The 26,679-nt window shown below is 35.2% G+C and overlaps 2 protein-coding genes across 2 annotated transcripts in view; both read left to right on the plus strand.

Moving 5' to 3' along the window:
* LOC144433305 (serine-protein kinase ATM-like) overlaps positions 1-15,233 on the plus strand; it is a 43,067-nt gene extending 27,834 nt beyond the window's left edge. The window contains exons 12-15 of the mRNA XM_078121612.1: positions 13,190-13,420; positions 14,404-14,638; positions 15,146-15,191; positions 15,229-15,233. Of these exons, the coding sequence (XP_077977738.1) occupies positions 13,190-13,420; positions 14,404-14,638; positions 15,146-15,191; positions 15,229-15,233 (517 nt within the window). The remainder of the gene's footprint in view (positions 1-13,189; positions 13,421-14,403; positions 14,639-15,145; positions 15,192-15,228) is intronic.
* On the plus strand, positions 15,212-25,401 carry LOC144432589 (serine-protein kinase ATM-like). The gene is made up of 15 exons (XM_078120835.1): positions 15,212-15,316; positions 15,699-15,821; positions 16,309-16,505; positions 17,104-17,314; positions 17,849-17,962; positions 18,365-18,520; positions 18,951-19,089; positions 19,522-19,745; positions 20,217-20,333; positions 20,956-21,114; positions 21,661-21,829; positions 22,169-22,255; positions 22,773-22,887; positions 23,299-23,362; positions 24,329-25,401. The coding sequence occupies exons 1-15, from the start codon at positions 15,245-15,247 to the stop codon at positions 24,662-24,664; spliced, it is 2,283 nt and encodes a 760-aa protein (XP_077976961.1). The 5' UTR covers positions 15,212-15,244; the 3' UTR covers positions 24,665-25,401.
* Positions 25,402-26,679: the final 1,278 nt, after the last annotated feature.

Raw genomic sequence — 26,679 nt, forward strand, 5'->3', positions numbered from 1 at the left:
TCACACACAAAATTGTTTCGTCTTGCAGGTATATAGTAGCTGATGGTTGGTTGGTTGAAGGAGGGATTTGTGACAAGACATTCAGCTTTCCGAGTCATTCGCCATATTAGTGTGGATGTGGAGAACTTTGCTTTCTGTCTGAGGTGTTAATTTGTGTTGAACTGTTTGTCTAGAGTGTCACCTTGGGTCATTTATTTCATTTGTCCATATATTGTACATTGCTCCTTTTTCATTTACTTTATTGCTATTGTAATTTTTGACTTGTACTCTTTAAATATGATCCTATTTAAACACTCAACTGTTCTATCACCCAAAAGCAAGGTTGTCCTAAATAAAATACGTGTCATTTATAAACAATGCACAGCTTGCACATCTAGTGACATACCAAGGAAATTGAGTATCATATCTAATCAGTAAAAAATTAGACTATTTGAACTGTCTAAACGTAAAGTTATGAAAGTTAATTTGAAGCTTGAAAAAAGGCGTTTATTCAGTCTGTGAAAACATCGCCTCCGATCAGGCTAAAAAATATAAACATGTACCAAGAAGGTCAATTCAGGCAAAATAATAATGAAGGTAAAATAGCAGTGAACGATTAGCCAACATCTACATCGGATTTTAATCAGATTGATAGATAACATGACAGTTATGCAAAAACAATACATGAACAATTGTTGTGAAATTCATGATGTGATAAAATTAGATCGAGAGGTGGAAAATGGGTCAACACAAAAAGCTATCGTTCAACATAAGCTGCAACAGTTGATTCGTTTTATGAGCAATAATAAAACGTACAGAAGTGTTTCAAAAAAAGATGTATGCGTATATGAGGTATGGTTGAAAAAGATAATGAAGCGTGAAAAATACAAAAAAATAAGTTGTGACTTGAAATAATAAGGTATCGGATACAAGTAAGAACACGGTTTGAGGAGGAAAATATGCCAAACCCTACCGCATTAAGTATCATTGGTTGAGGTCTTGCTTTGTATCTAAAATATGGAATCAGTCGCATCAAAGTACGATAGTATTACCAGATTATAATAGTCACGGTTTTATTGCTAATGGTAATCATTTAAGTATCTTGTGGGATTCAGAAGAAAATATAGCAATTGTTAAAGATACTGTTGACAAATACACAAAGGGTTGTAAATGTAAAGGGGTGCAAAATCAAACAATGTGATTGTGTTAAAAAGGTCTTAAATGTGGGCCAGGATGTTATTGTGAAAACTGCGAAAATTGTGAAAGCAACGAATATACACCTAGGGGAGAGAATGATATGGAAGTGGATGACATCGTGTTAACAGAGGGTGAAAAAATACTTGACATTATTGATGAGCTAGAAACTCTTGTACAGTTTGAAGAAGACTATAATTTACCAGAAGAATGTGTCTTTGAGAGGGAATATGATGGGGATGAGGGCGAGGACGGAGATTGGGATGATAATGATTTTCAGTTTCAAGAAAAATCAAACATAACACCTAATAAAAAAAGATGTGTGGTTCCGATTATTAAAATTTAGCAAAGGTGGGGTACATGTGTAGGTAGAATTTTTAGTCTATTTTATTATATATATTTTTTTTCATGTGTGAGTGTCTAGTTTAGGGTTTCCATTGTTTTCCAAATGGTCTGTGTGTTGTTTATTTCTTCCCATCAGATATACAGCCGTTTCAAATTGGAAGAACAGTTCTATGTATTGTCTTCCTAGGTTGGTGTCAGTGTCCACATCCATTATTTCTCGTGAGAATTCACATCTTATTTTTTCTCGAATACGTAAAAAAAGTTTAGGGTTGACTAAGCAGTGAAAAAACTAGGTGGGGTTGGATAATCGGAACCAAACATTATTTCTTAGGCCTGAGTAAAGAGTTATCAACTTAATAGCTTCTGTTTTGAAAATGGTGTTTGTATTGTTACTTTCTGATGTTTTCAAGTTTTCTAGCTTGGTCTTGCTGTTCACTTTTGGTATTTAAGTTACGTGTTACCTGTACATGAAAGTACACATCAATATAATAGTAATAATAATGATACTTCAAAAACACCAAACATAATAGTAAAAGAAATATAAATGTAAAAAACCTAAAAAATTAACCTGAAAGACTTTGAATTGGATTTACAAAAACTAAGAAATGATGTAAGCTTATAACGCAATGTTCTCGCTATGTATGAAAGCGAGACAGTCTGGTACAACAGCCCTGGATTTAGCTCTGGATGTATGCGCTACGATGTTCGACACGTCTTTCCAGATGGAAAGACGTGTCGAACATCGTAGCGCATACATCCAGAGCTACCCTGGATTATGATGGCAGTATCGTATATTTAGGGAAAAAACAAACTCTTAGGGTGTCTTTATTTCTGTGGTCATGGAAAAACTCGTAAGTAACCAGCGTAAAAACAGTCATTTGTTCCATATACACTTGCGTTATCCATTCCCTGCATAGCGCAGAATTCAATAGACGTATTGGTCTCTGCACGGCGTCACTTAATCATGCCGCAAATACATGCAATGTACCGTACGGCCTTGAAATTTGGACCAGCTACTATCGATGGTATAGACAACAGTTTGTGAAAGTTTCCCCTTGGCTCAAGCCCTATAAGGCCCTTTAAGTAAGTGTTTTCGGCTAGAGCTAGGTTTGCATGCGTGGTTCGTTGCATGCGCTTCGGCACGGAAATTCTGCCATCGTAAATGAATTGCTTGCTCTCTAGTCAAATACTTTAAAGAATCTTAGTAAATGTTTTATTGTCAATCGAAATGGCTATATTTCAAAGAAAATTTTCATTCTGTTTGAATAAACGGCGTAGTTTCTGAGACCGTACGCCGGTTCCCGTAACTGACACACTTCCGCATTCAGCGAGGTAGCGAAAACGAGGCGCTTAGACAATATAAAATATGCTAATTAGGTACCCTCCGTTCAAGCTGAGTACAGCATGAACACAGGCAAAAAAACATCCCTGATCAATAATCATACAAAATTCTCCTTGCCCCTTGCCCAAGCCTTCAAATCACTTGCCCGGGGCAAGTAAAAGGCCATTATTTCGAGCCCTGACACATATTTGATGTATAAGACACTTTGTACCATATTCCAGTTATTAAAATGTAAATGATAATTATTTATAGAGTTGGCCACTGTAGGAGGAGTGCCATGCACATGGAAGCAGCAGCTCCTTGAATGAAAGTTAGTAAATGACATACTTGGCCAGTTATTGATGATCTTTGTTGGATCTTTTATGGATGTAAAGTATATAACAGGAATATGGTATATTTATTATTATTATTATAGACTTTAATTCGGACAACGACGTCCATATAAATATATGTTACAGAAAAGCTACATGACTGATGTTCTTAAATATAAGAATCTTAACATATAAATTAAACAAAAAGTAACTTGTCCCATAATTCCACCATATGGGATCTGAAATACAGTAAATCACATGTACATCTAATTATGCTGTTACAACTTACTGAAAGTCGTCTTCTCAAACTAAACACTTGCTTTCTCATCAGGGCATCAAACGTATACATCCTATTCGATACGAACATAGAGCTTGCACTACTTCGTTTATCATAACCTAACAATAGGCGTGCAGCATTGTTATATGCAACTTTCAATTTTCTCATTATCCTTTCCGTATGATTGAGCCATAGTGGCCCTCCATACAACTGGTAGCAGCATGCTTTAAACAAAATACACTTCACATTAAAGGTACATTTTGAGAATTTTCTCATAAGCATATTAGCAGATATATAAACAGATCTGATCTGCCGTTCAATGTCATCATTGTCTCGAAAGTTAACTCCATTCAAGTATATGGAAGGAATACGGCGAATCTTAGTTTGAGCTAGAGTAACACACATACAATTGGTCTTCTTGCTGTTAAATAAAATGTCATGGGTCTCACCATAGGTACTGCATATATTAATCAGTTTCTGTGTTCCCTAGGCAGAAGGACTTATAAGACAAATATCATCTGCGTACATTAAATGATTTATGAAAATACCTCCAATTAATATTACAACCTGTTTTTGAGTTTCACAACAGAACACTTAAATAATCAACGTAAACATTAAAAAGCTTTGGGGATAAAATCCCACCCTGTTTTACACCATTAGTGACTGTAAAGCCACCAGAAGTATGTGCACCCCATCGAATAACGATGTGTTGTGTCCTATACCAAGTAACAAGAAATCTAACAAAAAACACAGGGACAGTACTTTGAATCAGCTTTTTAAAGAGGGTCCAATGGTTGACTCTGCCAAATGCTTTAGATGCATCCATAAAAGTAACGAATACATTACTTCCGTGATTTCTGTAATAATTGACAGTTTCCTTTAGCACAAAAACACACATATCAGTCGAGTGACCTGATTTGAATCCAAACTGACGGTGAGTTGTCCCGAGATAAGATTCAATATGTTTCAGCAAGACTAATTCAAGGAGCTTTGAAGTTACAGTAGAAAGAGCAATCGGACGATAATTGAATTGAATTGAATTGAAATTTATTCCACCAGAAGAGAAAAATATATACACAAACTCTGAAAATATGGTACAATTATGTGATGTTGTAAATAAGAGTTCAAAGGTCAACTCTTCTAGGCCTTGTACATCTCAAACTACAACTAATGATGGTCAGAATGAATCAAATTATCAGTGGAGAGAATGGGATGAGTTCTTTAAAAAGTATATGAAGCGTCTCAGAGGTATCAGTGCATATCATCACTTTAGATTTACTAAAGATGACCCTGGTGCTGTGTATGTAAAGAAATCAATCTCTGATCCTGAGGAGCGTGTGTATTTAGTAAAAAGGGGGGTCACTTGGCCACCAACTGATGAGAGTTTACCACCAGTGTTGCCAGCTGGTGGACTCTCCAGACAGCGATACCATGATCTGCAGACCAAAGTATTGCGGTATGTAAGGGAACCATACAGGGGTAGTTTCTTCCCCATTACAGCTACACAGCTGGAGAAATAAAATAGAAATAATACACACTGAACAAGTCTGTATCTAAATTATTGTATCCATATTATGTCTTAATCTTTGTTGCAGCTCATAATAGCAAACTAGGCATGTTTTACACTGAATGAAAATTTGAAGTCTTCAAGCTCTGAGTATTTTCAATACACAAATAGATTTGAAACCTAAAAAAAATCAATAATTTAGAAAAGTGTATATTTCTATTTGTAGCACAAACATAGATGGAAGTCTACAATATGTAAATACAATCTGGTCAGTATTTCTATGTGTACAAGTGTAGACTGAAATGCAGAGTAATAGTCTGGCCAGTGAGTATTTCTATTGTGTACAAATGTAGACTTATGTCTACAATATCTATAATGAATAGATTCATGTCAGTGAGTATTTCTATTGTGTACAAATGTAGACTTATGTCTACAATATCTATAATGAATAGATTCATGTCAGTGAGTATTTCTATTGTGTACAAATGTAGACTTATGTCTACAATATCTATATCAATAGATTCATGTCAGTGAGTATTTCTATTGTGTACAAATGTAGACTTATGTCTACAATATCTATAATGAATAGATTCATGTCAGTGAGTATTTCTATTGTGTACAAATGTAGACTTATGTCTACAATATCTATAATGAATAGATTCATGTCAGTGAGTATTTCTATTGTGTACAAATGTAGACTTATGTCTACAGTATCTAGTATATATAGATTGTGGTTAATGAGTATTTCTTTTGTGTATAAATATACGCTTGAAGTCTACAATATCTATAGTGAATAGAATCTGCACTGGCCAGTGTGTATTACTATATATACAAAGGTAGACTGGTGTCTACATTATCCTAGAGGAGGAGGCGATCAGGCTAAAAAATGTAAACATGTACTACGAAGGTCAATTCAAGCTAAATAACGATGGTAAGATAGCGATGCACGATTAGCCGACATCTACATCAGATTGACTGGATAGGACACATACTAAAGTATACAGGTTAACCATTGTACTGTTATTAGGTATCGCTTCAAAGTAAAGTTTTTAATAATACGTGTTTTATATTTTTTATATTTGTTTTCATTTGAAATTTGAGGTTTTTGGGGGTTTTTTTGTTAATTTTAGTGTTGGTTTTTTTTGGGTTTTTTTTTTGTTTGTTTGTTTTTTTGTGTGTGTTTTTTTTTTTTACTTTGTCAAATAATGTCCCTGAAGTTGTGTTGTTATTAGATCATTGACATATGGAAGTCAAGTATGGATCTATGGATTTATTCATAGAAACTTGCTACTGTGTGTCTCAAGCAAGTATCAAAGCTGTCAGAATTTGGATACTTTGCTTTCATGTGATTTCCAACTGAATCAACAAATGTACAATCAAAGCAATTCCATTGACATGGTTTACCCGTATTTTTAGTATGGTCAAAATACTTCTTTACTGACTTTTGAAAAGACAAAAGCCCAGCTGGATACTTTTTGGTACCCAACATAACACTTTCCCCTACTACAAAGGCACAATCTGGACATTTGCATTTCATTGGACCAATTCCATTAAGCGATTGAAAAAACCCTCCTCCTCCTGCTGCTCCTGCTGCTGGAACTTCTCCAATCTCATTGAGCATGCTGGTTTGAGGGATATTACCAACACGAATGTGTTGACTGAGACCATTAACTGCTGTCATTACTACAGGTAGACCATTTTGATTGTACGGAGAAGGAACTGCATTTGGTTGTTGTGTGGTATTGCCTTGTGTTGCATCGATGTCCATTCCATCATTTTGATTGGGCAGTACATTCACTTCATACCAACTATTACCATCTGGTTTGTAGTTTTGATAACTAGAGCAAGCAGCCATTTCTCCTATTTGTGTCTGCCGTAAAAAGGAGTTAATCCCACTTGCGCTATCTTGGCCAGGTAAAACATTCGGGTGTCTGAGATTTTCCACATAATCAGGACCACTTGCACCTGCAAATGTATATCTTGATTTATTAACATATATGTATATGATAGATTTGTGATACATGATATATTTATTAGTATATTATAGCATTACCAATTCCAGTGAATTTTGTGACGTCATCGCTATACATTATTACTGATAATGTACTCCGTTATTGGGCATCGCGGCCCCGGAACGAGCATAACAATGCAAGCTTATGTACGTATGTGTGTCGCTATGATTAGTATTCAGCTTCCGGGCCGAACATGGCAGACGATGTTCAGCGCTGTGTATATTATACGTTGTTTTGCGTTTCTCGGTCTACAAATTCACTGGAATTGGCAAAACTATAAAATAATAACAATGTACGCCCTCCCAGTCCATAATGGACTCAAGCAAACTTTGCGCTCCATAATGGGCTCGGCTGTCGCCTCGCCCATTATGTCGTTCAAAGTTTGCTTTCGTCCATTATGGGCTGGGAGGGCGTACATTATTGTTTAAGTATATATTTTGTTATGATTTCATCCCCAAACTTAATTCACTCCTAATTTAGATAGTTTTCATGTATATACCACAGAGGTGCCACTGGGCTGTCTGCCCATGCAGCAACAACTCAACTGGTGACAAATATATAATAATAATAATAATCTTTATTTATACTGGATAGTTCTTTAAGTGTATAAACACTTGTCTCATAAGAAGTCCAGTGAGGGCCATCCCTCATGGGTTCAGTGTTAATGCAGGAGGAAACCGGAGTACCCGGGGAAAACCTGCGTTGTTCAGTAGAGTGTACGGTAAAGTCAAACTTAGTCTAGTTCCCGACGGACTGTATTCCGAACTAATTTATCGTCATACTATACCGTCTGGTCAATCACATTACTCTCGCATAGAATTCTGTACTCCCCTCACCGACAGCAAACAGCGTTCATATAAACATGATGATGTCGTCGTGTCCCCACATGATTTTAGGACATTTGCATATCATAGTCCTAGATCCTAGACACATAAGAACGATGATGAAAGCCTGTCAATTTGTGATGGATTACTACTGACATGCGTTGTTTGTGCTTTGACCACCATGGGGTTGAACAACAATTAATGCCTTGAATAACGGGATTAACTAGACGGAATACTATGAAGATAACGTAGTATGGAATACAGTCTGTCAGGAACTAGACTAAATTTAGTCACACCATGAATGGGTTTGAACCCCAACCATAGTGGTAAGAGCCAAGTGTAGGTGTAGGAATAATAGTGTAGTAGTTTGAGTGTAGCATAGGAATCGTATACTTACTGTCAGGTTGGGCTAGTACTGGACTCACAACAGCAATACTTCTGGGTGGATTCTCATCACCTTTTGGTGGTTCATTACACATGAGGGGTCTTGCAACACTCTTTTGGGTGGTTTGATCTAAAAGAAAGAACATTGACAGTGAGTGATTTATAAAGATTTAATTGTTTTACACAGTTTTGAATAAATTAATTTTTGTTTAAAAATGAACTTTCAAAGTTGGCCGCTACATATATATATAACAGCTCTCCTCCCAAAATTTGTGATAGTGTAGAACATAAATTTAAATATAGATATACAAACAAGATGTTTACATAATAACCATACAGTTGGAAAGTTATATTATCCATTAGTAACATTCTGAAAAACATGTGGACTAGTTGATAAAACCAGCGACAGACAAACATTTACAAGCAGAACTTGTTACAAACAGGGAAAGTGAATTGGATTAATAACACTTAGCACAGCATGTTGGAACTACAGAGATGTGTATTGCATTTTTTGGTTTGACATGAACAATTTATGGCCTCTCTACAGGAAAATACCAGGTAAACTTTAAATTTGGCTTGGACTCCATCACCCCAGAGGCCACTCAATTGTTAAACCAACAATAAGATTCACCAAAATTGGTAAAAAACTTGTAAAGCTTCTAGGGGAGACCCCCTAGGACCCCCCATAAGTGGTAGACATGTCCAAGCCTCAAATCAAAGTTCTTCCTTCCACCTGTTACTGTCAAGATGCTATGAAATTTTATTTCAAAAATGTTTCAACCATATGTAGTTGCTTTTTACAATTGTTAGAACAACCCCCCCCCCCCCCTTCACACACACTCACACAAGAGGTGGACATATTCCAATCTCAAAGCTCTTTCCTCTACAGCTTACTGTCAGATGCTATAAAACTTTATTCACGGGGGTCAGTGACTTTTTGTCGGCCCAATGGGAAAAAAAAACACTGACATCCCCCCAAGCTGGAGAAACTGACTGGTCTATCTGAATGTTTGAGCTCACCAATCAAGTCCGATTTGTATTTTCAGTGTGTCATCATACCATGGCATAAAAACTGTCAACAATGTTTATTTAATTGAAAATCAAACATGTATGAAATATGTAGTTTTCTAAATATAATCTGTGTGTGATAGAACAGCATCTTTTTACTCTCTGTATTTCCATGTGCAAAAACCAAACAGAAAATTGTGGCAACAAATGTAGGTGTTCAACATTAGCGTAAAAAAAAAATTCTGATTATCTCAAAGAAGCAAAGAAAAAAAAAGTTGTCAACATAGACGAAGGAGAAAAAAATAATTCTCAGGCAAGCATGTGGGTAAAAAAATAATGACTCTCCACCAATCTTCCAAGCCCCCCAGGATATCAAATGGTCTACCCCTAAGTGGAATTAATCCAATTCATAGGTTTACTTTAGGTTTGTAACGAGTCCCACTTGTAAATGCTTGCCTGTCACTGGCTGCAATTAACATGTGATAAAGTACAAAAAATCAATAAATTAAAATGCTATAGCATGACTTTATAGGTGCATTATACAAAGTTGTAACATCCAACCTTTGACTTTTAGATACTTACTAATGTCATCTTCACAAAGATATATCCCACCATTTATAGCACCATTTTCAGCAGCATTATTAACAATGCCTTGTTGATATGAAGGATTTCTTCCATTCAGTTCCTGCAACTACAAAAAAAATCATTTTAAACAAATAAAGAGGGCACGGTTTAATATAAGTTTTACTCCTCTCTGACTCATACCCATTGTTTCAACTGTGCTCTGAGTTTCATTTAGCGGACACTTTTCCATTTAATGGGACACTTTTTTTCCCAAAGAAAGTGTGTGTTTAATCCATGAAATCAATGAAACTCCACATTTCTTGTTAACCATTTCTATGGCATGTGCTACTGTGCCTTATTCTGCACCTGTCATTCTGTAAAGACGTGAAAAAACACTGCTACCTTGACAGGTCTCAAACACAGTACCTCTACTTCTGTACCTATCTATCCAAAGACATGCTTGCTCTATAGCCACTTCACTACAAAGTGACTTGTGCAGTAAGTGGGTTTTCATAAAGAATTTGTTAATTAACAGGACAATGTATACATGTATGTGCACCAGCGTTTGTAACAGAGCTACAGGAGAAAATGCTGAGATGTTCGTATTGGGTAAAAAATGGAAAAACTTTGAATTTGGACTCTAACTTTTTTGCAGTACGAGTTATGACCAGATTAATGGATTTCAAAGTGAACTGAAGTAAACATCAAATATTTGGTTGAGATATGTGTGATGGGATTTCTACATGATGTATAATAGTGAATGTTGTTATTAACATGATAATACTAATAGGTAAGAGTACTCGGTTATGTAACAGGGCTGTAGATAACAAGATTAACTTTCTGGTAAAAAACCTAAAAACTCATCGAATTTGAAGTGTAACTTTGTTAAAGTACTGAGCGTGTACTGCTATGTGTCGTCACTCAGTGGGATGAGTGGTCAGCTTTGACAATAATCTCATATCAATTACTTCTAATGTTGCCTGGCTCATAAAAGGATGTGTTCCAAGCAAAGTGTTCATCTTATTTGGTACTCTAGTATATATTGCAAACTACACAGGGAATGGGGCTGAAACTTGTTGGGCATGTTTCTTGAAGTGTTGTTCTGGAGTTATTCAGAACATATTGACGAAACTGGTCCTAGCAACCATGACAATAACAACAGCTAAATGATGGTTTATATTTCAAAGATGGAAACTGGAAAGGGTAGGCAAGTAAATAAAAATTCCAAAAATGTATGCCTAGCAATAAGACCACGACAATAGCAACAGCCAAATACATTTGTGCTGCAACTCCATTGGCACTATTTTCATCCTCAAAATGGATAGTTAAGAGTTAGAGGGTTTGGAAATGCCAAACATTAGTCTGCAGTTAATATGTAGTTTAATTTAGTACAAATAACCAAGATTTGTAAAAATTCCAACTTTAATGTTTAAAAGTAATGTAAAATACATTTCAGGACATTAAAGGTTTAATTAATGACAGTACACATGAACATTTGCAATGTTTTAGATGGTGTTTATTTGATCTGACAGGTACCTATTTTTATCTAGTCGTTCATTGTGACGTCCAAACACAATGTACAAATATCACCGAATAGATACTGTAGAACAAAGCCATGCACCATACTTCCTCATTTGTAGACATGCAGTATAGAATTAGTACATTCAATATTTGATTTACCTGTAATGAACTCTCTCCACATAGGACATTTCCAATGCCTCTTTCAGTCGCCATTTTGTTCACCTGTAAGGAAGTTACGTCAGGGGTCAAGATTTGCATTACCCATAATACTTTTACGATGCTGAAACAAAACACAATAAAATATTTCAGAGCATGTGGGATGGGAATCAACACAAGTGTGACAGCAACAACAAAAAGTATGACCCGAGGACATACAGATTCCTGAAAAATGTTAATTAGTTCTTGGAAAATGTCAGCGAGAACAAAGGGGTAATATATATTTACCCAGGCTGAGAAGTTTCTTGTTGACCTACTTGCACTTATCATTATATCAAAGAGATGAAATACATTGATTAGCTGGCTCTAAATTCATAGTGAGTATTATGGACAGTTAGATGGACGTAAAACATATACAATAAGCAAGCCTCGTGTACTGGATTAGAAAGTAACATATTAACCTCAAATTCAGTAAATAGCAGCATAACTGCAATGGGAAAACATTTCATTACCCCCATAAATCATCTGACATTGAAAACTGAGTGGTTTTAACATATCTCATGTAACTTCAAATGGAAATTCATCTGTGTTGGTAAACCATAGTATTCAATTCAAACACAACTTAAAAATTTTCCCTGAAATTTTCAACTGCACACTGCAGTTTTTGTCAACAGATTCAGTACACATGACCTTATGACCTAAAAACAATGTAAATATTCTTGACACTGATACTAGATATTTGAATGGGAGTGAAAGAAGACATCTACATCCAGGCACTTAAAACCATCATTGAACAGAAACGGAAGGCGATATAAACTACCAGGCACATATGAACCCTTATTAGGCTCACATGTCCATAAGGTCACATGTACTGAATAGTGGGTCAATCTGTTGACAAAGACTGAAGTGTGTATTCATTTTCAAGTTGTTTTTGGAACAAAAGTTATATTGAATACTATATCTCATGTAAATGTTTTTAAACACATTAACTTCACAAACCATGCATCATCAAGTTAACAAGGATTTAAAATAAATACCATCATGTTCACTAGATAAAACTGACCTCTAGGTGGCGCTCTGGTCAGCTGACTCGATTTTTGAGTTCTTATTTGGGAAATCTTTTGGCTTCACTAGTGTTGGGAATAAAATCCACATAGTTATAAATATTGGAAATGTTGGAAGTGTGCTCGATAATCTGATTGTATTTTAATAACTTTTAATAAAGATAGCTGCAATGTATGAAATAATTTGTGAAATACCAGGTAAAATGAAATATTTTGGTATGTTTCACCTTTGACTTTCTACTCACAGTGTACATAGACAGTATTTGAGATGTAAATTCAAATCACACTACTATGGAAATCATAAAACCTGAAAAAAAATGTTGCATGGCTGGACAAAAATCTTACTAACATTGCTATATATCATCATCTAGCAAAACAGAAATCTTGCCAACATTGTAATTGTCACCGACAGTAAACCTAACATTGGCGTGTTCATTCTGATATTTTTCAAGACATTTCAATTGACTAAAATGTAACAATGTATTTCAATTCTTGTCATGCCAGATGATAAGATAGCAACGTCTCTGAGATATTTGTCTTGGCAGACAATAAAATGTAGCAATGTTGGTAAGAATTAAATCTAGCCAGATGATAAAATGTAGCAATATTGATCTGATTTTTTTTGAGCCAGACAATGATTTGTTTCAGGTTTCATGATATTTGTTGTAAATTTTACTAATACGTCAAACTTTTTTCTACAGATCCCTTGATTCTGGCAGTCCTCATGGGTACAACCAATCTTTATACACCAGTCTATGTGCTTTGAGAGACAAAGAACCTAGCATCTTACAAGACTGTATTAGTCAGGCCAGACAAGAAGTTATCCTGAGTTTGAATGATGCAAGTTTGGAAAGTATCAGAAATATCTACTTTACTTTGAGTCAGTTACAGAGTTTGGTAGACTTGGAAGACTTCAGTTCTTTGATTCTAAAGTAAGTATGAGTTTATTAAACCAAGGGGCTATAGGGATATGATGATATCCGATATCTGTCCATGTGCATGTGTGCGTCCATCCATCTCTGACACCACATGACATTCACAAGCCATTAACGGTCCAAGTGCAACAAACCCGCGGGCTTGCCTGACGAAAACGGGTGTCATAAAAGTTGTTTGCATCTCTAAAGCTGTTTGTAGTGTTACTTATAATAGCCTAATAAATTGATAACAACTGATATAAGACGGAGATAAGGTTTGCCTCAATTGACCCACTCCTTAGAAATGATCTTACGCTGTGAACTACACTGTTTACTTGTGTTATGTAAGAGCCCATCATCACATGTGTAAATATTGGTACTCTTTGATAACAAGTGGACTTGCTTCTTTAATGGCTTGTCCCAGTAATGAATTACTCAAGTTCAACTAAACCATGCACGTCATTTAATTTTGTGACATTGACCTTTATGACAAAATGGAGGCCATATTTATGATAAAAATGCACATTTTGCCTCTTATCTCTAAAGGTGTCATACATATGAATGTCGATCAAGTGTCTCCCATATTATCATTGGTAAGCTAAGATATAAAAGTAGCCTAATTAATCAAGTCAGTTTTTGTTCTCATTTACTGCAGTTACGACACTGGTAATCCAGCCTTTGCTTACTAAAGATAGATGCAAACTAAGTCTGTTGTTCTTCCATGTGGTAGATTACACAATTGGGTGATAGTGGTTCCTCTGTTTTATGACCCTGTGATCAACAAAGTATAAACATCGGAAGTCCCAAAACAGCACTGCAAGTTCATGGAACTCTAAATATATTAGTTTTCAGAGACGCCTCCCTACTGAGACTATTAATATACCAACATCCATTCATTAGCTTATTACTGCGACAATAGTTTTAGTTTATGTCTATCATAGAAAACCAAAGGCTCAGCTACCAGGGTAATATTTCTACAGTCGTTTGTATCTATTTTGTAGGAATTCTATAAACTATGAACTTGTCCAATCCAAGTGGAATACCCAGTCTTCAATACTATCACAGAATGACTATGAATTCTTAGAACCAGTGTTAACACTAAGAGGTGTGTTACTTCAACTACTGCTAGAAAATGACCAGAAACGAGACAACAGAGATGGTAAACTTGTACTAGAATGGTTGATGCAACATTTACAGTATACAGCCCAGATAGCAAGGAAAGCTAACAGACACCAGGTATAGAAATCATACGATGAATCAGTTCTCATACCTTGTTGAATTTAAATATTATTCGAGTGGTGTTGTGATATATACACTAATTGTGAATCTCACTGTACGCACTAGACTGTAAGTTTCACTCTGCCTTCATCAGGTTAACCGATGTGTGACTGTGGGGGTACCCATCACGATTACCTTCAGATTATGTACACGCATGAAGCCCAAAGAAATAATGTTAGATGAAGTTTGATATCTCATTTCTGGTTGATAGCATTCCAATGGGCTTCACAGGCTCCACATTCTTTTATGTAAATAATATCATTTATGATTTGATATTACTGTGAAATGATATAGAATCTGTGTGCCAATACCATCATTTCTGTTATAGATTCTACCTTGATGCAAGAAATGTACCATTCATTTCTTTGAGAATTAAAATCACTCGCCTTATTTTTAACTAGTAAAATTGTTATACCTGAATTCTGTTACAAAATATTGACATTTTCCCGTCATTTGGTTTCCAAGGCTGCAGAAAGGGCTATTTTCTCACTGAAGCAACTTGATCAGTATGGTACCATGAGTGAAAGTGAAGTATCATGGTCATGGAGATTAGAAGAAGCCAAGATGTACTGGGCCAGAGGTGAACAAGACACGGCTAAACATACAATGAAACAAGTGACTGATAAACTAGCTAAGGTAAGAACACAAAGAAATGCTATATTCTGGTTATCAGAGGGATAACAAATTGCATGGTATGGCCACTAAGAGCAAGCTGCTTTTGGGGCCAGAAAGTGAGGGCAACAATAATTGCAGTGTAGAGAATGCAGGCACAAAGTTGCCACTCTTTTCCTCGGTTCTCAACTTTACTGTTTTAGTAGTGACTATATAACTAGTAATCAAAACATGCCCACTAGTACGATCATTGGCCCTCTTGTGATAATTACTTACAAAATGGCTGGAACTTCAGTAACTGGAATATAATCCAGATATCTCGAACAGATTGATTCAGATAAAACATAAAATAAAGTATATGCAATATGACAATGATATCATTTGCTGTAAATTTTCATTTTCACAGGTTTACACCAGAAGCAGATCTCTGACACGCTTGTATGCACATGCTCTTGGTATCCATGGCAACTGGCTAGCTGAAACTCACTCTGAGAGTCCTAATACAATCATGTCCATCTACTTGGAGAAGGTACGATCAAAAGATACTACTGTGTCCTGTTTATTCTGTAAAAAATACCAAATATAATCATGGAAATTAAGAAGTATATAACTTATTCCCCAAATATTTTTCTTCATTCAGCAAAGGAAAATGGGAGTGATCTAAGGCACCTTGTCACTGGCTGTCGTGAGACAAGTCCTCAGGTCATGAGTAAATCCGGCTGAATGAAGAAAAACGTTGGGAATGATACAATTATACCTCCTCAAGCAAAGTTTATTAAAAAATTGGGAAAAATAAAGACAACTTTAAAAGTTGATGTGATGCAGAACAACTGGGGTATAAAGTCCATATTTTGTTCGAATATGTTCAACTTACGTTCAACTTGGCTTGTATGTGGTATATCTTACTTATCTCATTTGCTAAGTAATGCAGACAAACAATGTTTATAAGGTGCTTTTAGTAGAAGAAAAAAAGGTAATATCAGTCGCTAAAATTCTGTATAATTTTGAAATCCTAGGCGGTCAATCTGTATGAGGCAGTGGAAGATAGCAGTCAAGAAGCTATGGAAGCCTACCTAGCTTTGGCAAGATTTGCAGATTTACAATACCAGACTATTGTGAACTATATGAAGTCACCTACATTTGAATCTAAGCAGGCTTTAATGAGAAAAACATCAGCGGAACTTACTAAGATAGAAAGAATGAAAGGAAGAAGGTATGATGTTTGAATGAAAACAATATTATGTCGAATATTGAATGATGTGATTCAGGAAAAGAATTATATTTTAATATACACATGAACAATTTTAGGTCTGTCAACATGGTCACATGACAGCTAACAACCAATGAAATACCTGTTTGAGTGAAATGCCTGGATAATTTATTCCAGGAAATTAGCTGTATGAAATATTAATACCTGGTCCAATACCGTGGTATAGTCCAGTTTTAGTTATCAAAATGTTAAAATATATAGTATTTATTATTTTCATTCCTTGTTAGAACATCTATGACATTCAAGTCAATGCTAGCAATTCTTTTACACCAAAACTAATGAGTAAATACACTGTCACCAAAAAAAACTGACATTCTCTTCGAATGTAAAAAAAAAAAGAATTTATACTGATCTTTAGTAGCCAAGATTGTCATTTCAAATTCTGTTCTCTCCCAGGATGTAAACCCTGATCTTGGTCAAGTGTGTCATTTTAGATTTTGTTCTTTCACATCATGTAAACCCTGATTTTAGCCAAGATTGCCATTCAAATTCTGTTCAAATTCATTCAAATTCTGTTCTCTCAAATCCTGTTCTCTCTCAGCAAATACACGCTGATCTTAGCCAAGCAGCAGCAAATAGATGAACAAGAGATGGAGAACCTGAAATTAGACAAGAATACCTTCTTAGACACTGCCATAGACAATTATATGAGATGTCTGGAGATTGGTGATTTCCATGATATGAGGGTCTTTAGACTTATATCGCTGTGGTTTGAAAATGATAGTGATGACGAAGTTAACAAGAAATTACAGGTATGTGGGAATGGAGGTTCATCGTAAATTACAGGTACATGTAAGAATGGAGGTTATTCAGACAGGGTTCGCACGGTCCTGGAAAACCCTGGAATTTCAAACCCTCCCTGGAAAACCCTGGACGACTGGACTCGGAGTAGCAATAGTCAAGATCGAAACAAACATTGCAGCGCCCATTCAACTATGCATAGGCACGGTCTGTGGGCAAAGTTTCTCGTGGAACAATCGGTTGACTGTCTGGGTTTAATCAGCGTGATTCACCATGGAGGTGAAAGACTTTGAATATATTATCGCCATTTCACAATTACGAGACTCAGTATAGTAAATCATATGAATGGGTGGCTCAAGCACAGACATGTCGATCGTCAATATTAATCGATCATGATCATTTTCCAGGGTTTTCCAGGGGTAGGGAGCATTTTTCATCGTATCGGTAGGGTTACCAAGTAAAGACAACAGTGATTGTTACACAATAATGAATTTACACAGGGTGGATTTCACTCTAAGATTTTCAATTTCATTATTAATTTTTAGACTGGTCTACCCAGAATACAGAGTAGAAAGTTTTTGCCTTTGATGTACCAACTAGCTGCCAGAATGACAACCAGACAACATGATGATGACAGTTTCCATCCTACTCTCAATCAGGTAAAACTAGTATGCAAATGTTATTATACTTATGATACTACAAAACACCAAAGGTGTGTCTTTACTCAATAATTAATATGGGCCATGACATCCCACTAGATGACACCATAAGATAGAGACATTGAAACTCACATCACCATAAGATAAAGAATTAAATCTCTCACAAGATAAAGAGCACACTTTAAGTATACCTCAATCATTAAAATGAGTTTATCTGCAGATTCATGTCAGATTTAAATAAGTTACTGTTGTCAAAAAATATCAATGTTCAGTTTGTTCTAGTATGGATAAAATAAACAATTATTGACTCTAAAATAGTGAAACTGATGTATACATGTTACTTCATTCATTACAAGCCAACAAGAATTTGATATTTATCGTAGTTTTCATTTCTTTTTTCAGTTGATAGAAAGAACAACTCTGGACCATCCCCATCACACATTGTTTGTGATCCTGGCATTGAGTAATGCTAATAAAGATGATGTAATGTTGAACCCTAAACCAAAGAAATCTAGTAAACTTGCTACAACTAAAAGTACATCTAGTTCAACCAATGAGGTAGGGCCAAAACTAACCACACTTAGACTATGAGTATAGTACTTTTAATGAAGTACATGTACAATGTACCAGCAATAAACAGTGTGGAAAAAGTTTAGAGTAATGTACTCTGAGTGATCAATGCACCACATTAAACGCCCCAGTGTAATCTTTACCTCATACATTTAATTGGAATGATCAACTCAAGGCAAAGGAAAGGGGCTGATTAAAATCCATCATTTTTGTCCAAACATGAAGTTACATAATGATTGAAAATGACGAATAACAAAAGACTTACACCAGAAGGGTATCATCAAAATATTGGCTGTGAGAACCTGCTTTTTTGGTTGCCAGAAATTGATATGACAATAACCTCACTTGTGTGATGTACAATGTGTTGTTGTTTAAAATATCAGTATTATTTCCGAGAAAATTTGGTTCCTGTTTTTAGGATCGGATGCAAGCAGCCAAGAACATGTTAGGTAGACTACAGAACCAAAGGGGTGTTATAATCACAGCAATGGAGAGACTGTGTGATGCTTACATTCAGTTAGCTTACTTCAATGTGGACCAGTACAAGAAAGAAACAAGTGAGTAGTCATTTACTTTGAAATTCATACTAGTATAAAGATACTTTACCAAAAATGTGTACGAACTTTAATATCATTAGTGATGATCTTTATTATCGGATATTGTTTGGGAGTTGTTTTTTTTTCTTTTGGTTATTTTTTTCAACTGAGATTCTGTTGTTCAAGAACTCAGTTTGAATGCATAAATCATGTATCAAAGACAAAATCTCATACAGAACTATAGATATGTTCCTATTAGTGACAAAAAGATTTGATATTTTAGTAATGATAGATACATGTATTATACATCTCCCACTGTAGATATACATTAGTTATAACAAAGCCCGCAAATCATACACTGTATTAAATTAGCCCCATAGGAAATTTTACACCATCAATATAATACACAAATCCAATTGACTGGTAGTGATACTTCTACTCTTCGATTTGCAGGACCAATTAACCTACCATCGGAATTAAAGTTACCAAAATTAAAAGATTTGAAACATGTTGCCATGCCAACTACAGAAATACCAGTAGATCCACAGTGTTGCTATGACAACATTGTATACATCAAGGGATTTGAACCAACATTTAGACTAGCAGGTGGTATAAATCTACCCAAGATTATCACTTGCATCGCATCGGATGGGACTAAGAAGAAACAACTTGTCAAGGTTAGTATTTAGAGGTGTATAAGTCCAGGAGACAACATAAAGCCATTGCAAGTTCCCCAATGATTGGAATGCATATAACATTATACAGGTTTCTCATCAAAGATACGTTCAGTCACTGAGTGTGTTGAATTTTAAGTAGCCAATCACTGTTTGTGTTATTAGGTAAATGAATAACCAATCATTGTTTCTGTAATGTAGTTGAGTGATTTGAATATTAATTATTATCATGTTGGCAGTAATATTTTAACCAATAAACATTTGTCATCTCAGACAAGATGCAGTCATGCAACAGATGTTTGGATTGGTGCATAAATTATTACAGAAAGACCTTTTTACCACATTTAACCAATGAACATTTGTGTTTCAGGGCCGTGATGATCTCAGACAAGATGCAGTCATGCAACAGATGTTTGGATTGGTGAATAAACTATTACAGACAGACCCTTTAACCAATAAACATTTGTGTTTCAGGGCCGTGATGATCTCAGACAAGATGCAGTCATGCAACAGATGTTTGGATTGGTCAATAAACTATTACAGAAAGACCCAGAAACCAGGAAGAGAAAGCTTACAGTACGAAGATACAAGGCAAGTAGTCTAATATTTTGTTGTATAATATCAAGCAAGAAATCTAACAGATTTGTACAGAGAGACTAAATTTTGCAATAATTTTAAGGTAATTGTACTTAGTCTTGCATTGAGCAATGTCTAGTGTATGCACTGTGTATTTATAATTGGGGTATAATTGATGCTTAATGGTTAAAGGGGACTACATAAAGCCATGGCAATTTTCAAGGACCACATTTGAAATATTAAGTGTTTTTAAAAGTACTTTTATGTGTTATCTTCTGTGATTTTTTTATACCTTGTATTTTAATATATACTTGTATAAATTTTTACCTAATAAATTCAATTTCAAATTGGTTCAAATTGGTTCAAAGTTTCCATCACAATTAGGGTTTCCTTGATATGAAATTGTGATGAGGTGAAACTTGTCTTGTTTTTTTGGATATTATTGATATAATAAACGGATGTAAAAAAAAAAAAAAAAAAAAAAAAAAAAGAGAGAGAGACAACTACAGCTCCAGAAGTTATATTTTGTACTTATATTTTAATACTAATTTTGAAAACAAACATGCTATATGATATGTAATTAATATGTGACATCCCACCAATATGATGCATCTTTTTGTTAAAAATTACACACTAGGTGATTCCACTGTCACAGCGAAGTGGTATTCTAGAATGGTGTGAGGGTACTATACCACTTGGTGAATATCTGATTGGAAACCAACGAACTAACGAGGGCGCACATCAACGATACAACCCACGTCAGCTGTCACCATGGGATTGTAGAAGGAGAATGAATGTAAGTCTGATAACGGTTAAAAATTCCTTGAAAAAAGACCACTAAGGTGTGAAACTGGTCTAAAATTGAAGCTGATTAACTGCAGTCCTATAATGATTAGTCTTTTTCTTGTCTGACTGTATCGTTGACTGCCTTCAAACAATGTACTATTTTAAAGTAGCAGATTCAAATGAAAAGTATGTCATATATCTTTGTATTAATAAAATATTATGGGATGCTTGGAGACAGGGTACACGGTGTGATATGTGTATCGAAGTATGAATCAGAAAATTGTGTATTTACATGTAAGAATTTTATGATGTTTGGATAAACTTAGGCATGTTTTGGGCTGAGGGTATGTTGAAAATTTTTCTATCAGTTCTGATAATCCACTGACAAAAGGTACAATGGATATCTTAACAAGAAAATGCACATTAGATAGATGTAGTTTATACATATATTAAAAGACATCTTTATATAGTGATTTCTTTAATCAATACAAATCAGTTTCAGTAAACCAAGTGAATGTTAAATGTTAAAACTTTCCAAATTCTCTTTTGTTGGCAGGCAGCACATGATAAGGGACAGGTTACTGACAAGAACCAAACTTACAGGAATGTCTGTGATCGATTCCATCCAGTATTCCGACATTTCTTCCTGGAAAATTTCCAAGACCCTGCAGTTTGGTTTGAAAGGAGACTAGCTTATACAAGGAGTGTTGCTACAAGTTCTATTGGTGTGTAATTTTATACAGATTTAGTCAGCATCTCAAAATCATTTTCAATATATCTGCCAAGATGCAGAGAAAATGCAGTAATATGACAGAACCCCATGACACATGAGTGCAAGAGTGGCAGACCCGAATTTATTTGCATGAGTGCTTGCAGTGTTATCTGTGGCCAACAGAAAACTCTAATTGCAAGCAAGAGTGCAAATACCCCTTAGTACCCACACTGGAACTCACTCAGTCTGCTGTTCTGATATTATTATGTATGTTTATCGGAAGCAGCAAATTTCTGTAAATATTACACTGTACGACTATTCTTATATTAAGTTTTAAATCATCTTCTTTCAGTTGGTTATGTAGTTGGACTTGGTGATCGTCATGTACAAAATATACTCATTGATTGTAATACAGCTGAGTTAGTTCACATTGATCTAGGTAAGTAGAAGTCTTTGATCTCATTGTCGTCATCACAACTCCATACCGTAGAGTTCACCATACACTGGAAAGAGGCTCCGTACAGGTGCAAATTGCATACATATTGAGAGTATGTATATGACGTGTTACCTTTCATCAATACAGCATAAAATACTCTAGAAACTGTACCCTTTCAATTAACCAGAACTGTATTGTATTGTGTTGTGTTGTGTTGTGTTGTGTTGTGTTGTGTTGTGTTGTGTTTTCTTGTATTGTGTTGTATTGTATTGTGTTGTATTGTATTGTGTTGTATTGTACATATATATTATTTATTTGCCAGAGGTCAAAAAAAAAATTTACATATCAAGTGAGGAAAATGAAATAAACATATTACCTTTGAAAAAGATAGTAAGAATACTTTCAAGTCCAGAAGCTGTACCATTCAAATTAGCTAGAATTGCATTGTATTGTATTGTATTTCATTGTGTTTCATTGTGTAATACATTGTCTTACATTGTATTGTATTGTTGTATTGTAGGTGTTGCCTTTGAACAAGGTAGAATACTTCCAACACCAGAAACTGTACCATTCCGATTAACTAGGGATATAGTTGATGGTATGGGAGTGGCAGAAGTTGAAGGTGTATTCAGAAGGTATAACAATGTATTTATTACAATATAAGGTGTCATCGTGATATTGGTTTTGTCTAAAATTCAGTATTTGGAATATATATCTCATTGGATTTGAGAGCAACTCATTCAGTGTAAAAACCCTGGCATGATATTATTATAGAAAATGTATAAAACTATTTGTATACTATTGTATATAGTTTACATGTGAATGGATAATTATTCTGGACCAATGATTTGACACTTGTCTAATTCCCTCTCTATCTATAATGGTTTGACCCATCTAATGGAAAATGATAGGAATTGTGCAAGATGTTCAGACAACAGGGGTGTGCAGGCTTATGGGAAATCAAAAAAAGATTAAATAAATCAAATAGAGAATGACAGTATAAATTTTATTGTTATTAAAAGTACTTTGTCCATTGACTCATTCAGATGTTGTGAGAAGACTATGGAAGTGATGCACAATAACCAGGAAGCTTTGCTTACCATTGTAGAGGTAAGTTATTTACTTATCATTGTAATGGTATGTTTATTTACTTACCATTGTAGAGGTAAGGTTGTTTACTTACCACTGTGGTGGTACGTTTGTTTACTTACCATTGTAGAGGTAAGGTTGTTTACTTACCACTGTGGTGGTACGTTTGTTTACTTACCATTGTAGAGGTAAGGTTGTTTACTTACCACTGTGGTGGTACATTTGTTTACTTACCATTGTAGAGGTAAGGTTGTTTACTTACCACTGTGGTGGTACGTTTGTTTACTTACCATTGTAGAGGTAAGGTTGTTTACTTACCACTGTGGTGGTACGTTTGTTTACTTACCATTGTAGAGGTAAGGTTGTTTACTTACCACTGTGGTGGTACGTTTGTTTACTTACCATTGTAGAGGTAAGGTTGTTTACTTACCACTGTGGTGGTACGTTTGTTTACTTACCATTGTAGAGGGAATATTGTTTACTTACCACTGTGGTGGTACATTTGTTTACTTACCATTGTCAAGGTAAGGTTGTTTACTTACCACTGTGGTGGTACGTTTGTTTAGTTACCATTGTAGAGGGAATGTTGTTTACTTACCACTGTGGTGGTATGTTTGTTTACTTGCCTTTGTCGAGGTAAGGTTGTTTACTTACCACTGTGGTGGTACGTTTGTTTACTTACCATTGTAGAGGGAATGTTGTTTACTTACCACTGTGGTGGTATGTTTGTTTACTTACCATTGTAGAGGGAATATTGTTTAGTTACCACTGTGGTGGTACTTACTTACCATTGTAGAGGGGATGTTGTTTACTTACCATTGTAAGATAAGGGCAATCTGATTAAAATCTGATGTTGCTATCTTGCTGTAGAATATGCAGTTTCTTATTAGTTTCTGTGCACTGGTTGTATCAAACATGGCCAGTGTATGGTCACTTGAAATTGGCTGTATTTATAAAACTAACATTTGATGTACATTGTGTCTGTAGGTACTCCTCTATGATCCTTTGTATGTATGGACACTATCCCCTATAAAAGCTATACAACTACAACAAACCAAAGCTGACCCTGACGTATCAGAACTCAACATTACAACTGCTGGTGAGCGAGACCTCCTTGATGGTGCTGGGGACAGTAATGAAACTAACACAGAAGAATCTAACAAGATGGCGGAAAGAGTGTTGCTGAGACTACAGCAGAAACTGAAAGGTGTTGAGGAGGGTGTTGTTGTCAGTGTTAGTGGACAAATCAATAGACTGATTCAAGAAGCCAGAGATCCTAAAAATCTGTGTAAACTGTTTCCAGGATGGCAATCCTGGATTTGAACAGACAGGAAATAAAATTATGGATTTAGGGAATCAGCTAGTAAAACTGACATCATTGTTAACTCTCTGCACCATGTATATAAAATTAGTATAAAGATCAGAATGGAAATTTTCTGAATAACATAAGACGCATGGTATATAACATTAAACTTGAAATGTGGTAATTTTATGGTAGTTTTATTCTCACAATCAAATGTACAGATGTGCTTACAAATCAGTGGTCACTTGAACCGAGCACAAGATGTAACCAGGGTGATTTACACCCTCAGTCTCTTGCAGTTGGATCCAATGGTGCTTGTTCTTTCTGTGAACACAACTAGATAGCAGTCATATTAAATGTATCTACCATAGTTCAGTAGAAAATAAAATTACATAGCAAACCAAATATATCCAGTAAACTATCCCATCTTTACTGCCAGGTTATTGTGTATATGAAAGTTGTACTACCATCGTTGTTGTCGTTTATTTTGTATAGTTTTGGTAAATAAACAATAGATACCTTAGTTGTTGCCAATATTTGCTGTTGCCAATCTACACACAACAGTATTATTCTTTTTGAGGATGGATGCAATGTTTTAATATGTCTACTGTGGAATAAAGAAGTTCCTTTCAGTGGAAATTTTAAAACAATTTTACACCAGTAATAATTACGTAGTCTTCCATGTGACTTTAAATTAGTTCTTATTTTAGTTATACATGGCATACGTGATACACAAATGTGTATGCATTGAGAGCAGCGAGCATGTTATCTAGAATTTGATGATTATTTTGGTTAATAAAACAAGAAGTTTAGCACAACTGATGTCGAACTGTAAGGTTCAGTATAGTGCTATAGGTGTTGTAAATTGTGTATGTATGTATGTGTGTATGTATGTATGTATGTATGTATGTATGTATGTATGTATGTATGTGTGTGTATGTATGTATGTATGTATGTATGTACGTATGTATGTATTTATGTATGTGTGTGTGTGTATGTATGTATTTATGTATGTATGTATGTGTGTATGTATGTATGTATGTGTGTATGTATGTATGTATTTATGTATGTATCTATGTGTATGTAGGAGTGCAAAAGTAACAAGTAATGCAGTCCTTATTATCAATCAGTATAATCCTTGATATTTTGAATAACAATTCTTTGACAAACCAGTTAAATGTGGGTTAACTACCTAATGTATAGATGTGTCCTGAAAAAACAGAACTATATACCATATGAAGTTCAAATAGACAGTAAAGTATGCATAGAAAGATCAAAGAATCACACACACCAAAAAGAACACAAACATGCTCTGAAATAATATATATTATATGTATGTATATGTGTATATGTAAATTAGTTCTAGGAATAGAACGTTTGGTCAAACATGTTACCTAAAAATTGCTCAGCAGTTCAATCTGAAATGTGATTGAGGCATTTATAGGAGTGTATATTGAGACTTGTTCCACACAAGATGGCCTAGTCTCATTGATATGCAAATTAGGACTAAACTTGCAATTTTAAAAACTTGAAAACTATCCGGCAGATGACTGAAATTTGGTAGGGATGTTTCTCAAGGTTTCCACCTGCAGATGTACTTCATGACGTATTGACATAAATATACCTAGCAATCGTGATTAACCATGCCCTTAGCAACTGGAAAATGATGGGCCCTATTACAAAGATAACAACAGTGATGGGTTTTATTTATTCTCAACAAAAATCTTCAAATTCTAGATCTCTTGTTTCGTGCTCCCTGCCTGGTGTAATCCTATCTGTGAATACTCACTTATTTGTGACGTCACATGTCAAACTAATTGTGTATGTATCTACAATGCAATATGTAAGACTTAAAATAGCAAAAGATGAACCGGTAATCATGGATTTAGTTGAGGTACATGTTATCACCCAGCACATGCAGTACGGGCAAGATAATAAAGAACAGCCCAAGATACAATTTACAGAAGAATTGATGTTACCTTGGTGTTTGACTCATGGGACATGTGCATGGTGTTGTTTCCACACACACACACAC

The sequence above is a fragment of the Glandiceps talaboti genome, chromosome 3 (genome assembly GCF_964340395.1).
Source record: "Glandiceps talaboti chromosome 3, keGlaTala1.1, whole genome shotgun sequence".
Classification (NCBI taxonomy): domain Eukaryota; kingdom Metazoa; phylum Hemichordata; class Enteropneusta; family Spengelidae; genus Glandiceps; species Glandiceps talaboti.